This window comes from Embiotoca jacksoni, unplaced genomic scaffold (assembly GCF_022577435.1).
Source record: "Embiotoca jacksoni isolate LCO1_2020_lvr unplaced genomic scaffold, fEmbJac1.0.p SCAF_7, whole genome shotgun sequence".
NCBI lineage: Eukaryota > Metazoa > Chordata > Actinopteri > Embiotocidae > Embiotoca > Embiotoca jacksoni.
Genome location: NW_027185425.1, coordinates 6,436,911 through 6,452,341, shown reverse-complemented (window position 1 = coordinate 6,452,341; position 15,431 = coordinate 6,436,911). Strand labels below are relative to the sequence as shown.

The window sequence follows — 15,431 nt, the reverse complement described above, 5'->3', positions numbered from 1 at the left end:
TCACTCACACTACACTACATTATAGTACCACATGCTTTCAGTAACTGAGCAGCTCCGTGGAGCAGATGGAGCACCGTGATACCTGCTGCTGACTCACCATGCAAGAACACCAAAGTTTATATTCGAAACCATTGGACTATTTCTTCCACAACTATTTCAAAAGTAAAAGGTGAATATGGTGTTTGTTCAGAAAACCTTAATAATACCACCTCTCCCAATATTTAGTCATCATCTCACCTTGACTGAATCCAACAGGTCTTTTGGGAAAAATCGCCTCAAACCAACATCTTTCCTGAAAAGAGAAACACAGAGACACACAGGAGGAAAAGATCAGAAGATGCTGTAATGAGACTGAGGAATGTTAATTGGCGAGCAATTCTGTCTTTATCTGATCTCAGCAGCGTAGTTTTTCCTCCCCTGAGATATTACTGAACAACAACTCTACAGACAGATACAGTTACTCAGACGGGCAACTGAAGACAAGAAACAGAAAGCCATGACTAAGCGCTGACGACAGAGCGCCACTCATCTTTTCCTAAAAGTTGGGGTGGAAGAACAACAGAAAAAGTAGAAAGGGAGAGGCAGGGAGGAATAAAAAGAGGACGACCGCAAAGAGACAAAGAAAGATGTGCAGAACTATAAGAGGAAGCTGGCTAATGACTCATACACCACTTGAGAAAAGAGAAGTAGGGGGGAAGAGGAGGAAAAGAGTGAAGAGGGAGTCAGGGAAAGGCTGGCAGCTTACATCACTTTTTCTGCCTCCTGTTTCTCCAACAGAGGTCAAATCATTATCAACATACTATAATACTTTGCTGAATGTGTGTAATGAGAAACAGAGAAGGGATTTTGTTTCAAATGAAATTCACGCATCCCACAAAAATTCACTAGATAGTGTCTCTAAAGTGCTGTCAAAATCTTTAAAAACTAAAAAATATTCTCCAAAGTGATAAACACATGCGTGCAAATACTGTGATTTAATTTGTCTGGCTTCATGTCCATGAAAGGATCATCTCTGTGTGTCACCTCTAAAACTGTTCTCTCGCTCTTGCTCTCTCTCTCTCTCTCTCTCTCTCTCTCCCCAAATACAAAACAACTCTGAGAAATTACATAATAAAGCTGACCTCAAAGAACGAGCACTGACAAAGGCCCACTGATTAAAAACATTGTTTTGGCACCCAAACCATGAGGACTACGAGCCAGCGACAGCCAGATGATCGCCAACATGCACATACTGTTTGTTCTGTCGCTGCACAATGGAAAATTCAAACCAGCCTGATATTTTCAGACTAATGTAAGTCTGTTGAGAGAATCTAATTATGTCCTTGGAAAACCACCTGAGAGCATGTGCAGAACAATGCAAATGTAAACGAGGTCTTCCACTGAATTTCAGTGTTGGAGAGTTCTATAGTATTCAAAATATTTTCTCATAATGTACAGTCAGTTTTCCAGGAAATAATGATTCAATTTGGCACTAATTACAGGAAAACTCAACATTGAGTTGGCAAACTTCCAGTTGATTAATTCACATGAATTCCTGGTGTATTTCCAAGGGAAATTTGTTTACATGATAACACCCAGCTTAGCACGTAAGGAGAGTGAAGTTTCTGGTGATGAATGACTGATGAATTCATATTTCTTTGGGCTCAAATGGAACGTTTCATTAAAAGACATTTTTTATTTTGTCATCAAAGTTCTAGTGTGGGACTTTAACATATAAATGATTGTCTGATACATTTAAGCCCAGCCAAGTGAGTTCACGCAGTGCTGATTAAACCTTCCACTTCAGGATAAATATCTCTGTATTTCACAGTATAGAGGGTTTTTTAATTTGCTGTCTGGTGAGACATTCCTACGCTTGCCGGATGAACACTAGTGACACAGTAGGCTATGACAGAGCCAATGTGACAGTGTTTTTGTAATTACCCTCGCTGGCAGAGGGCTGAGATAAAAGCTTTAGGTTTAAGTAGTACCAAATCATAAAGCTCTTCATGGAAACTTCTTGAACATGATTTAAACTTATAATGAAGATGTTACTGGAAGAAGAAAAAGTAAAAGCAGGGGTAAAAAGAAGAACAAAAGTCTTTCTTTTTTTGTGTGAATTTTTGGCCACTGACTGTCAGCTTGCTGTATCAAAGCTCTAACAGCACTTTCCCTCTCTCGTTGGTTTAAAATATGCATGATACAACTTCTTTTCCCAATCAGAGGTAGCAAGAGACAGACACAAAACAAAGAGAGGAGGAACATCGGAGGAAAAACAGAACCAAAAGAGAAGAATTGAATTTGGGGAAGAGAGTCAGACAGAGAAGGGCCGAGAGAAATGAAAAAGAGCAACAACGAAAAGACAGTGAGCATTCTTCTCAGTTAATTGGAGAGCTCATTAGGCGGATGGGCAGAAAGAAAGACTTCACTGGAAGAAAGCAGCTCATTAGAGTCAGACCATGTCAGAGCCGCATCCCATTTAGACCTCAGTTTGTTCATTCTTCACTGACATCCATCTTTCAGAGTGGAACAACACATCAGGAGTGCAAAAACAGACGGAGCAATTGTTGCTGGATTGTAAAAGTTTCCTCTCTAACGCCATTAAATGCGACATGTCAATTCAATTCCAATGTATTGAATAGCAATTTCAACAGGTGTACATTGTTTTCCAAAACTCACAACAACCTCAAAGTGACTCAGCTGTTTTCTACTTATCCAAACTTCTAGGAAAGACACGTACACACTGTACCAGGAACTGATGAATTGTGTGACAGGTTACAAAACATGTTTCCCTGTAGAGCGAGGATGTAATTAAGAGGGATGTTGTGCCAGAAGTATTGGCAGCTGGACTGAAAGTGGGGAACCACGCTAATGTGTGCTGCTGGAGCTTTTTGCTCACGAAGAAAATACTTACTCAAGTAGTTCATAGTTGGATTTTTTGTCCAGGGCGTTTCCTCTCATCTCTTTGAAGAACCTCCTGTAATTGAAACCGGCAGGACACAGAGAGAGAAATTGAGGTCAGATCCATTAAGTGCAAACACTCTCACATTAAAATGAACATTGAAGTTGACCTTTACTCACAAAAACAAATTGCAATTTTAAATTGTACTTCGTTCTGCACACGATACACTGAAATTATATCGGAAATAGAAACGGCTGTTGCTTTAAATAATGAATAACAAACTCTGACTAATGTTGGAAAGAATTATCAGTGCAGCTGAAGGGCAGACACAGATCGTTCCACACAGAAAGAACTCCAATTGTGGAGAGAACAACTCAAACTTTACAGTGAACATATTTTACCTGATTTCTAAACAGCCCAGTTTGAGAGCGACATCTTGCTCCACCTGATCCCCAATTTCTGTCATGTAGTCATTCTTCACCTGGAGGACGCAAAAACACACCACAGAAACATGTTCATTCAAACATTCATTTGGCAAGCCAGCTACTGTACCTCTCACACACACACACACACACACACACACACACACACACAGTCCTACTGACCTAGATTATCCAAAGACAAACACACACACACACACACACACACACACACACACACACACACACACACACACACACACAGTCTTCTAGCAGTACCATATGTCCCAGTGCTGGCTGCTGGCAGAAAATTAAATATGTTTGTGTCTGGTTGCCTCTGTGTGTTTCTACATCTGTTTGTGTGTGTGTGTGTGTGTGTGTGTGTGTGTGTGTGTGTGTGTGTGTGTGTGTGTGTGTGTGTGTGTGTGTGTGTGTGTATGTGTATGTGTACCTGGTGGTAGAAGTAGTTGAGTGTAGGTTTGTCTTCTGTAAACTGCTGCACAAAGCCTTTTAGTAGATACCGGATCCTTAACTCATACCTACAAGGGAGCAGCAGAATAAGACAAGGAGAGTTAGTGTTACCTGCAAAGCTACACGAAAACCAATGTCCAACTTAAAAAGCAAAAAATGTTCGAGCTGAAACTTGCAGCTTCTCTTTTGTCGTGACTTTTCTTCCTGGTAGAATGAATTTGGGATTTAGCAGATGGCCTGCGCTACCAGGTTTGTACTAGATACTTAACATGTATGCTGTGTAAATTTGTAAATTAATTAAGATGCAATCAAACTTCATAAATAATCTGAAAGCACAGTAAGCAGTATGCTACAGAGGAGAAGAGATTAAAATAGTAGGAAATCACACCAAAGGATAATATGAACATATGGATTTGCAGGTGAACTGAAGAAGAAAAAGGATTCGAGAAGGATAAGGGCCACGTTAAGGAAAAACAAAAACAATGATGAAGATTTGGTTTATTGAGCATTTTGAGATATTTTATTATTTTTATTATATATATATATATATATATATATATATATATATATATATATATATATATTATTTTTGAGATTGTTTATTTCTCTTCTAGTGCATTAACATGGTGTGGTAATCAGCATTAGGAATTTAAGGAGATTGTGCCGACAACTGCGTTTGTTCAGAAGAAACCACACGAACTTGGAATTTGTGACCACAATCTCGCAAACTGAAACAGATGCAGGTGAAGCCTCCATCGTCCGGACAGACACAAAAAAAATGCAAGATATGCAAGAACGCAAATGAGAAGAGTGATTGTGAAAACAGGATAGTGAAAACAGACAAAGACATAGAGAGTGTTGTTGACTTAGTCAGACAAAGCAGACATCTGGTTCTCTCTCTCTCTCTCTCTCTCTCTCTCTCTCTCTCTTTATATCCACAGTGCAAAAGGTCTCCACTTCACAATAGCATTAGCACTAAGAATGCCACAATAAAGGTAATATATACCCGAGCATTAACATCCAAACCACCCCAGTCAACACAGCCACACTGCAGCACACACACAGCCTCTCATCACCATACAGCAGACGGGACGCACTATTTTACATGATGCCGTTTGCAAGTAATCCCTTCTGCTACTTTGGAGTACAAAACAGCAGACTGCTAAAGCTGGCTGTTTTGACTTAGACTGAATTTACAAGTCACGTCTCACGCAGGCAGGAAACTGTATAAAATATAACCTCAGTTTTTTCTGGACGAAGTGCTACTTAAGGACATAGAAGCACCTGCCTGAGGGAAATAAGACCTATAAAATACGTTATACATATCAAAGACAACATAAAATAATGTTTCAGTTAAAGTTCGTCGCAGATTCACAGCTGCGGTTACAAACTGTTCTGGACATCCAGAACCAGAATAACAATTAAATGATTTGAAACTTGCAACTAATCGCAAGAGATGGTGCAACATCTCCATGACAACCCTTCTCCTTACTACTGTTTTCAATGCCGAATACAGATATAGCTGTTCCTCAAGTAAACTGATGAGGTGATTCTGTCTTTCATCCGTCAAAAACGCTGCCATTTCAACCAGCTGACGGTATGTAACTGGAGTGACCAGCTGACTTTGCTACGAACTAATGCTCAGATGAAAGAGGTGACATGCCCTCGGTTTTAAAACTGCCCACTTGCGACTTCACAAGCTGAGTCACAGGAGACACCTTCAACTGGCTGGCAACTTTTCCTCCAACTCTTTTAAAACTCATCGGTTTCGTAGTGTATCTTTGACCTGAATTAGGCTTTAGGTGACTCATTATTTTCTTCAGCGTCTCTGGTCTTTGTCTCTGTCTTTGTCTCATGTCCCTGTTGGCTGCCTTACAACCACAGTCTGATTTGCAACTTGATACAGTGACACTGAACACAGAAATTACACTTCAGCTGCAAACTGATATAATCTTTGATATGTTGCATTAGTGTTCCATAATTACATTTGATAAATACATACTCACAAACACTCAGCCTCTCTTACCTCCACTCCTCGTTTGGCCGCGCTTGTTCATATTTCTCTCTAACGTGGGACACACCCATATCTGGGTGGAGCCAATGCACCTGGTCTCTGGATTGGCTGTTACTGAGACGCAGGCCGAAACAGGAAGTCCAGCGCACTTTGTGGATGTCCAAAATCTTCTGGATGATCCCCTGTAGAAAAAAAAAATTTAAAATTAAAAAAAAAGAAGCACACGCTGACTGAATGTAATTAAATCTGCAGATATTACTCTCAGTAGGTCTATCAGACGCAACTAGTCTCTTCCCCATTTATACACAGCAGAACTGTTCTTAAAGGCGCACAACACATACATACCAGTTTGGTGTTTAGTAAAGAAAACAGACAAGCACAGTGGGGGGGGGGGGAACAAACAATTTGGACCGTTTGTCCTCACTGTGCCAACTCAGCTAATGTTTACGTCTGGCGTTTTGCACCAGGTCAACGGGGGCATCGGTCTACATCTCTGAGTGTGTGTATGTGCCTTCAAGCGATCTAATGTGACACTCCCACCCAAACACATTGACAGACATCATACACACACGCACTGTAATGCTCGCAGAAGCATGTGCGTTTGCCATGTAAAGCGCTCGAGGGGGGGGGGGGGGGGGTCTGACCCAGATACCGAAGGAGAAAGGGATGAAAGGAGAGGAGAGATTTGCAGCGACACGTCCTGTATGACCACTAAAATTCGAGCAGTGCTTAAAGTGCGTTTCTGCGTCATGGCGGTGGATCTAAAAGCATACTGCGAAGTAAACCTACACTAGTGCACACACACAAATCGTGCCCCAAGGTTACACAGTGTGCAAGCAAAATATTCTCATTCTGCTGAGTGTCCTTTATCAGAGCTGACAGTTAGGACCTTGAGCTGAGGACAAACAGCAAAAAAATGCACCTTTAAAACTACTGCTGGGTGTAAACAGCAACAGACTGTACAGGGCCCGGGGACAGTTTATGAACACCAAATACTATCACTGTTCAGTCCGGATTTACTCAACATCCCAAACAACAACAAAAAACTACAGTTAGAGTCCATGGAGGAGATAGATGATAGATAGTTACTTTATTAATCCCCAAGGGGAATTTGAGCTGAGAGTTTGAGCTGTTGTGGGTAGCATTTAATTGTAAGGTGTACCTAATATTCTGACACATGTTTTGTCACACTCAGCACACGAGGAGACAGTGTGAGTGTGTGTCATCTCACCCTGACATCAGTTGCGTCTCCATATCTGATATTCGACGACCAGCAGCTATGTTCAGTGTTGGTCTCAAAGTGATGGAAGACTTTCAGGACCCTGTCCATGGAGCCGGCCATGGTTCGGTCCGACCCCCCCGCGCTCAGCCGTGACTTGGCGCCTGCTAGGAGGGCGTGATTCAGGTTGGGGTCCAGGTAGGCTGTCGCCATGGTTTTCCCTGCTGCAGCTGCTAGGTGTCTGTCATATTCTGGGAAGCAGAGAAGAGAAAAACTCAGATGTTAATAGAGTAAGGAGAAATAATACGTTCGAAGGGCATTTTTCAATTCGACCCATCCTACGATGCTTGAGCGTGATGGAAAACTTTCACTATTGCTTCCCATAAATCAACGAAAGATGTTTGTATTAGATCTGTAACTAACGATTAACTTTATTTTTAATTTATAAAATTAATATAAAATATAACAAAAGGACAATGGAGAAGCTTGAACAAGCTCATTTTTGACATATTTGCTTGAACAATGACTGAAATGTAAAAAAAAAATTAATTGCTGCCAGTAAATTATTAATCACTGCTTATCAATCACTTGATGGATTGTTTTAACTCTCATTTGTACACTGAACAACTCACTCCCGCTTTCTCTTTCTCTCTACTGTTACAGACTGTTACTCTTTTGCTGTTGTACGATTGAATCCTGCTTGTTTTCATTTCCTCCTACGTCCATCGTGTCCTTCTTGACGCACATTTGGTACGGCCAATATCTATTCTTCATGCGTCGTTCTTTGGTAAGAAAAAAACACAATGAACAATAGGACACCAGAGGGGGAAATAAAAAGAGAGAGAAGTGCAGTCAGGGTCACGGTTTATTATCTAAGCACCCCGTGTCTGCAACAGAGAAGACAATGCACCGCAGGCTGACATTTTTCCTGAATAAGACATTCTGACATTGACACACTTCCTGGAATTTCGTGGTAACTTTGTCTGGAAATGTCCGACCAGCACTACCTTCTCCATGTCGGTGTGTATGCGTGAGCATGGCCAGTGAGTGTGTGTCAGTCAGTGTGTGTGTGTGCGTGCTTGTTGTCATCATGACATTGTAGAGAAAGATACCAAGATCCATTTCATGCTCTATTTTTCTGCTTCCCTTTCTTCCTGTGCTTCTCCTCTCTCCTCCATTAAAGGAAAATGGATATGATCTAGCAGTTAATTATACCTGAGAGAGTTGGAGAGAGCGTGCGCGCACACACAAACACAACTCAACAGAAAGACTGTAAAGTTGTTAAAGAATATATCGCAAAAAGACAAAAATGTGTTCCCATCTTACCCAAGATGTCACACTCTCATCACATTACTCTCTCACACACACACACACACACACACACACACACACATACACTGCTAAGCATGGGTAGCTTTGGCTGTATACCAACTCAGTTCCCATGGAGTCAGATGTCACACTGGGAGGAGTGGCATCATGTTGCTTGTGTGTCTTTCTGTGCGTGTGTGTGTAAAGATTTCATTCATACCTCTGTCCCAACACATGGGGAAGGGGCTACAGCCACTTGTTGCCATGGAAACACATGTTTGTCCCTCCCCGTGTCCATCTGCACTGAAGACAGAGAGGCAACTTGCAGCTTCTCGACCTCGCATCACACACAAGTGTACTTCTCGTGTCCAGGAGTTAAATGGAGAAACACACTGGTATCCTGGCACAACTGCAAGAAAGCTCTCTCATGATCCAGGCACTAATTCACACAGAAAGACACAAACTATCCCCTCTTCTTTCACTCCAAGTTTTGTCAAAGATTACTTCCGGTGGGGGAATAGCAGAAATTCCCAAAAAGGCCAAAATGAAGGGTGAAAATCCCACATAAAACTCATCGACAGGGAAAAACTAAACTTCTTCTGAAGAGTTTCTCCTTAGTTGAGGCCTGTTCTTCTCTATTTCTCCTGTTATCCAAAGTGTGCACAATACAAAATAAAATAAAAGTAAAAGTAAAATGACTGTAATCCACAAACTTCGCTCGTCCTCTTCGCTCCTGTCCACTTGTGGATTACTTCTCAGCGGCCCCTCGCTGATGACAACACACGGTTTGCTTTTTGCCCGATTTCTGCCCCATGCCTGCACTCCATAGTTACAGAGTTGCCGTGGAAGTGTCAAGCAACTGTCGCTCGGGAGAGAGTTCGGGCTATTTTGCTCAGTGGCGTCCCTGTGTCGGTGCAGAGGAGAGCTCCTCCGACAAAAGTTCAAAAGCCAAATCCAGTTTGTATAATGCTGATCCAGAGGACCTTCTGTTAGTTAGTGGTCACAGAGAAGGAGAGGCAATTACTGTGCTCAGTAGGAAACAAACAGAAACCTATCTGCTCTTGGAAACAGAAAGTGCGAGAAATAACTGAGCCAGGAAAACAAAGGAGACGGAGACAGACGGACAGAGAGAGAGAAATGCAGCGATTGTTTGAGGGTGAGTGAGAGGAAGAGGAGGACAGATCTGCACAACTGAAAGAAAGTCGAGAGGGGAATGAGAGAGCTCAAGAGGGGTCTGCTGGAGGAGCAGGAGGAGCTAGGAACCATTAATATGCTAATTCTGTCCCTGCTATTCAATGAAAACACCTCCCACTTCAGTTTATGAGGCTGATCTCAGAACTGCGCTTATCTTGAACTAATATCACCACAGCTATAAAGAAGACAAGTGAAGAGAAAAGTCCCTAATTAACTATTTTAACGGCACTTCTTTTATATGCGTCTATTACATTTACTTAAGATACTAGATCAAATGAACCACAAATGCAAAAATCAAAAACAGGACAGACACAGTTATCATCTAAACTCAACAAAAACTTCATTTCTAGTATCTCCCTACTGTGCATTCATTCCCCCAACAGCAAATTTAAGGCTATTTTCATACCGTTTAGAAATGGGATAAACAACTCTAAGACGAGATACCACCATCCCCTGCGCAATCAACCACAAACGCAACCTGAACTCAACTATTTCTTCAACATGCTCATTGTTCTTTCCGAAAGGATTTTATAGACCAAAATTAAATAAATCGAATAAAAATCAAGAGGAAAAAAAAAGCCTTTTGCCAACACAGACGTTGCCCTGGCTGTGCCCAGCATGTAAACTAGCAGCTGCTGGTATAATATGGCAACCGATCCGCTTCAAACCACAAGGTATCAATTGATCACACTGCACATTCGTGTCCACTCAGCCAACATTGGTAAGCTCATACTGTCTCTATGTCTGAGTCAGCACAATATCTTGCAAACAAGTGGCACTTAACGAGTGAGGGAGTTTTACTGCTAACCAGATGCCCGACGCCATTCATCAAACGGACCTTTATACTTTTGAACACATTCTCAACTGAAGAACTGAACAGGCCGATTGCTGAACGCACACAAGCGTTCACAAACACACAAAATCGGAAGTTGGCGTGTTAGCTTCAGATCTAACTGAGCCGTCATTCGGGTGTGCGTTTGTGTGTGCACGTGTGGGTCTCCTGTAAATCCCAGGCATTGGCCATTGTTATGAAAATCGGGTGGGAGCAGGAGGGGTTTGTAGGGTTTGTAGCGTGTGTGTGTGTGTGTGTGTGTGTGTGTGTGTGTGTGTGTGTGTGTGTGTGTGTGTGTGTGTGGACTGTTGAAAGGCTTTTGTCAGAGGGCCGGATGTTGCCGTGAATGGGAAGAGCCCTTTTGGGACTGAGCCAGAGTCTTTCTCTCTCTCTTCCTATTTGGTTTTGTGTTTATGAAAATATATTTCAGCATTGGATGGAAGCACAACACCCACTACCTGCTAAATTCATGAAAAGATTTAAAGCGGCAGTTAAATCTCAGATCGGCTATCGCCACTTTCATGTGTAACTGTATTATTTGTGAACAATCAGTGGGTTTCGGTTTCAATGCCTCGAGGGTGAAAAATAAGGGTTATTTGAATTAAACATATTTTACCTCATTAGTTAAAACACTGATTGTTTTTTTTGCTTGTAATCAGTATTAGTCTACACTCATCTTGCTGCTGTCAAAATTAAACATATAAAAGAAGAATTTGTTTTTATCCTGCTTGTCAAAGACACTGTTGTGGCCCATTTATTACTCACAGTGTCAACATCAAAGCTCCCCCTATTAATTTCTAATTATGCGTTAGGCTCGCATATTCTTAAAACACATTTTAATGTGAAAAACCTATTACAGTGATTAATGGAAATATAATTATTATAATTTAATCATAAAAGATGCTTATTCTTTGCTCATGCAGTCAAAAAGCCAAAAAATAATTGGAACAATTAGACTGCAAATAATCCATATTAAGGAAATGTGATGCATGAAAACATAAAGTTACAAAGATATTTTTGAAGCCGACTGAAAAAATAAATAAAACATATCTGGCAAACAGGATATAATAACTGTTATGATGCTAAACGCATCCTCTCCAACCAACTTCTTCCTTTGTTAGTTTCTTACTTCCTTGCAGCTGGCAACAACTATTGTTAAACTCCCGTTCGACTCCGGAGGGATTTATGAATGGATCACAGTGTTTGCTGGACTGAGATGAAGCAAAAAAAAAAAAAAGGGATCGGCTGATAAATTACTTACTTTTGGTGATAACAGGAGAACAAAACCTTGACAAAGTGCCACTCGTGTAGGTGTGGACGCACATAGTACCAATCCGCAGAGCTGATTTAAATTAGGCCCATCGACTATTTAATCTGTTATAACAAGACAACAAACCATGCTCTCCGGGCATGATGCCACAACACATGGATTTCTGCAAGGAGAACCTATTTTACACCCCTCAGGTTGTTGCTGCTATATTAGGACTTCTGAGTGGCTTAAAAAGAACATATTTTATGTCCAGTATCTACAGTGTGAAAATGAGTACAGTGCGGTGTACAGTGTGAAGATTAGAATTAGTCCCGCAGCCTTAAATCAGATTTTCCATTAATTTAAGTATTGTATATTTGACAGAAAATGTAATAATCACAATTTGTTGTGATCACATTGCAATCTCTTCTCAGGAATAAATGATAAAATAATAAAACTATATTCACATCTATATTCACCGGGTGTTTGAGGCTCAGCTACTCACCCGTGTAGTAGGCAATCCTGGAAATATCTGAAAAGACAAAACGTCGAAATACCAGAGTTAGCTATTTTTGTTTGAGTACGAGGCACGGAGAAAAGAAGTCATCAAGTCAGAACAAAAATCAAACTCAAGTTTATTAAATTAAGTCCCACAGCAGGTGTGCGCGATTCAGTTAGTGACTGGGAATTGCAGCGAGGAGGTCTTGACCTGCTCCACAATATTGTCAAGTTAAACAGATCAAAAACCCATCAATAACCTGTTTTCACACACACAGTTTTCACGGGGATATTGATTGATCTTTTTTTAAATCAATATCCCATTGTTACATAATTTACCCTGACTCCTGATATGCCGAAGCTTCTTTGTCTAAAAGAGGGAAAGAGTTAAGGCGGGAAATGCAACAGAACAGTGCTATTGTTCCCATGTTCAGATCCTGCAGCTGTTAGATGAGGACGTTACACAGGCTGCGATTTCATTTTGTCGCCTTTGGTCGGATGGGTAAAGTACAATATGACAGGAACATGGAGCACGCTTCTCTGGCTGGAAACACAAGGAACTGTCATTTATATCCATACGGATTATGAGCTTTGCAGTCGGGTGGTCACAGTATCAGATTTTCGTTACATCATTTTTGAGTCCAAAAGAATTCACGATAAGGATATTAAGGATCTATCGATAATTTGAACAAAGTAATAATAATATTGATATCAGGAGGTGTGTCACATTACACTGTTATTGATGATAGATGGAGGTATTGCTCCTTTACGTTGTTTGCTATATGTTGAAGGAACTCAGGATTTGATATTATCAACGATCTATTTGCAGTCATGTTTCAAATAGGGCTTCATAGCGTTCTACTTCTAACCCTAATTAGTCAGTTCAGAAAGGCTCATCACTGCTGCAGTCAATGTATTTGTGATAGTTATAGGTTTATATAACACCTTCCCTTGTTGTGCACTTATGGTTTTGAATCGTAGCCAATTTAACTTATCTGTTTTATTAAAAATAAGTATTTCTATCTAACACTTAGACCTAGAAAGAAGCGCTTTCAACAAGAGTTGCGGGTGGAAAACAACCAGTGTGATATGTTTTACCCAGTTTGCTGGTCATTACCTGCAAAGACAGCCTTCAGTGCCATGATGCGTATCAACCTCAGCATAAACACACTAACAAGGCTGGTGTGCAGAGAGAGACAGACGAGGAGGTCATTGGACATTTTGCAGGAGAAAATGTAAGGTTTTTTTCTGGATTTACTCTGAAGTCAGTAGGAACTGTACTGAATGTAAACTAATTTCTAATGATTTACTAATAATACACAGGTTAACACAAGGTTGGAGATTTAAATGGTAAAATGCTAAACCCCCAATTTGACAGCAGGTTGAAAGTAAAAGTGTTGTGGTACACTACACAAGGCTGACGAGATCGCCTCCAAACTCCCACAGGAAGTCCAGGAGAAGCATTGCAGTAACTTGACACCCAGTTATAGCAGTGATAGGAGAGATAGGAGAGCTGTGGAGGAGGAGGTCAAACGGATAAGTGCCTCAGTGCTTTAGACACCCTGATGTGCATACAAATACCGGCTAAGCATGCACACACAAACACACACAAACACAAAACACACACACACACACACACACACACACACACACACACACACACACACACACACACACACACACACACACACACACACACACGAGGTGAAATGCCAGCAGGGGTTGTCAACAAAGATGATGTAATGGTAAGAAGAAAACCCCCACACCAAAAGGAAATGCCATCAAGGTGACTCATGGCGTGTGCATTATCGACAAATGCTGTGTAATATGAAACCGAGACATGATAGTTTGTGTAAGTGTGTGTGTGTGTGTGTGTGTGTGTGTGTGTGTGTGTGTGTGTGTGTGTGTGTGTGTGCATGGTAGTGATGGTGTTAAGGTGATTCAAATATGACATCATTACTGTAAGGCAACTTGGTGACAATCACCAACACCATCTTAATTACAGAGTTAACACAATGAGCTCTTACAGCGGATTAGCTTCCCTCTCCGCAGACACAATGTTAATATTTAGGGCGACAGAGTTTCAATGCAAACATTTGAAATGAACTGAGTTTTATGTGATAATTGTCTTCTTTTTTTTTTTTTTTTTTTTTTTTTGCAAATGCATCTATAGCATTGCTCACAACACCAGAATTCATTTTAAGACAAACTCCAGTCGCTGTGTCAAATGGCACCCTGATACATTGGTTAAAATGTTAGTGATTTCATTCAGGAAAATTCTTTCCTGCTGATTTGGTCTGCAGAGAAGCAAGTACAGTTTGTATGTTACCCTCAAAATACCGAGGCTTATAATGAAACTTTATCACAGCAAAACCAGGCTGCCATCCTTTTGCGCATTTGTCACTATTTTACCTTAATTTGCAGGCACATACATTTGATCTAATTTCCTCAGATGCCGAGCATCATCCTTCTGACGTTTAAACCGACCATTATAGTAAATGGTTTAACTTCATCCTAAGTGGTTAAAATGGACCACAGTAAAGGGATCCGGGCCGGTTCATGATGAGTCGGTCTGAAAGTGCCTATAATGACATCTTGATAGACCTGAAACCTATAGACACCATCTGTCCCCTAGACGCTGAGAGCGCTCCTCCCCGTCTCTGCTCGTCTTGCCCTTCCTCTCGGTGTAAGTCAAGTGCTGTGTAGCCTGAGATCTGCAGCCATGCTGGCATTGCTACAGACAGTCTAGACTAAAAACCGTAGGAGACAGTGGCCTTTTCATGTCTGAAAAACAAGATTAGACAGCACCTGAGGAGCTGGAAAAAAAAAACAAAAAAAACTCTGCTCTTTATAGAAATTAATAGTTGAAACACATTTTATTTTACAGCCTCAAATTTCCACCTCCATGCTCTTTTATATTGGCTCTTACATAAACAATAAGTGACTTCGTGATCCATGCTGTACAATTTATCAATTTATGTAATAACACCACTTTTAAGTGTTGTTGACTACAGCTTGCTATGTTATTTATATGCTAATTGCATAAGTCTGTTTAACAGCCTTAACTGAATATATCAAAGAGGGCCATGGGTATCTGTCTGCCTCACACACTGCAATACACACACATGTGAACACATGTGCCCCGGGACGGGCAGGCAGCCCAACACACCTGCTCCTCAAGCTGTGCTCCAGAACAAGAGAGCGACCGCTCATTCTAGAGAGCTTAGGTCTACGTTTTGTGTTGTTGAAGGTATATGCATTTCAAAATGTTGACTTAGTAACTCCAACTGTTTTCCTGCTGTGACTTTGTGACCTCACCAACCTGCCGTGGAGGAGTGTGTGCAAA

The 15,431-nt window shown here is 41.0% G+C and overlaps 1 protein-coding gene across 9 annotated transcripts in view; it reads right to left on the bottom strand.

Annotated features, from left to right (window-relative positions):
* Positions 1–15,431, bottom strand: part of LOC138215111 (focal adhesion kinase 1-like) — a 61,249-nt gene that overhangs the window by 31,547 nt on the left and 14,271 nt on the right. For 4 of the 9 annotated variants that reach the window (XM_069177125.1, XM_069177127.1, XM_069177126.1 and 1 more), the window contains exons 1-7: positions 8,533–9,301; positions 7,017–7,255; positions 5,798–5,967; positions 3,752–3,839; positions 3,283–3,362; positions 2,894–2,956; positions 238–292 (exon numbers count right to left, since the gene is read on the bottom strand). In XM_069177125.1, the coding sequence (XP_069033226.1) occupies positions 238–292; positions 2,894–2,956; positions 3,283–3,362; positions 3,752–3,839; positions 5,798–5,967; positions 7,017–7,255; positions 8,533–8,656 (819 nt within the window). In that variant the 5' untranslated portion in view covers positions 8,657–9,301. Of the gene's footprint in view, positions 1–237; positions 293–2,893; positions 2,957–3,282; positions 3,363–3,751; positions 3,840–5,797; positions 5,968–7,016; positions 7,256–8,532; positions 9,303–12,092; positions 12,120–15,431 lie in introns of those variants that run through there. The other 5 variants (XM_069177129.1, XM_069177124.1, XM_069177121.1 and 2 more) reach the window with 3 other exon arrangements.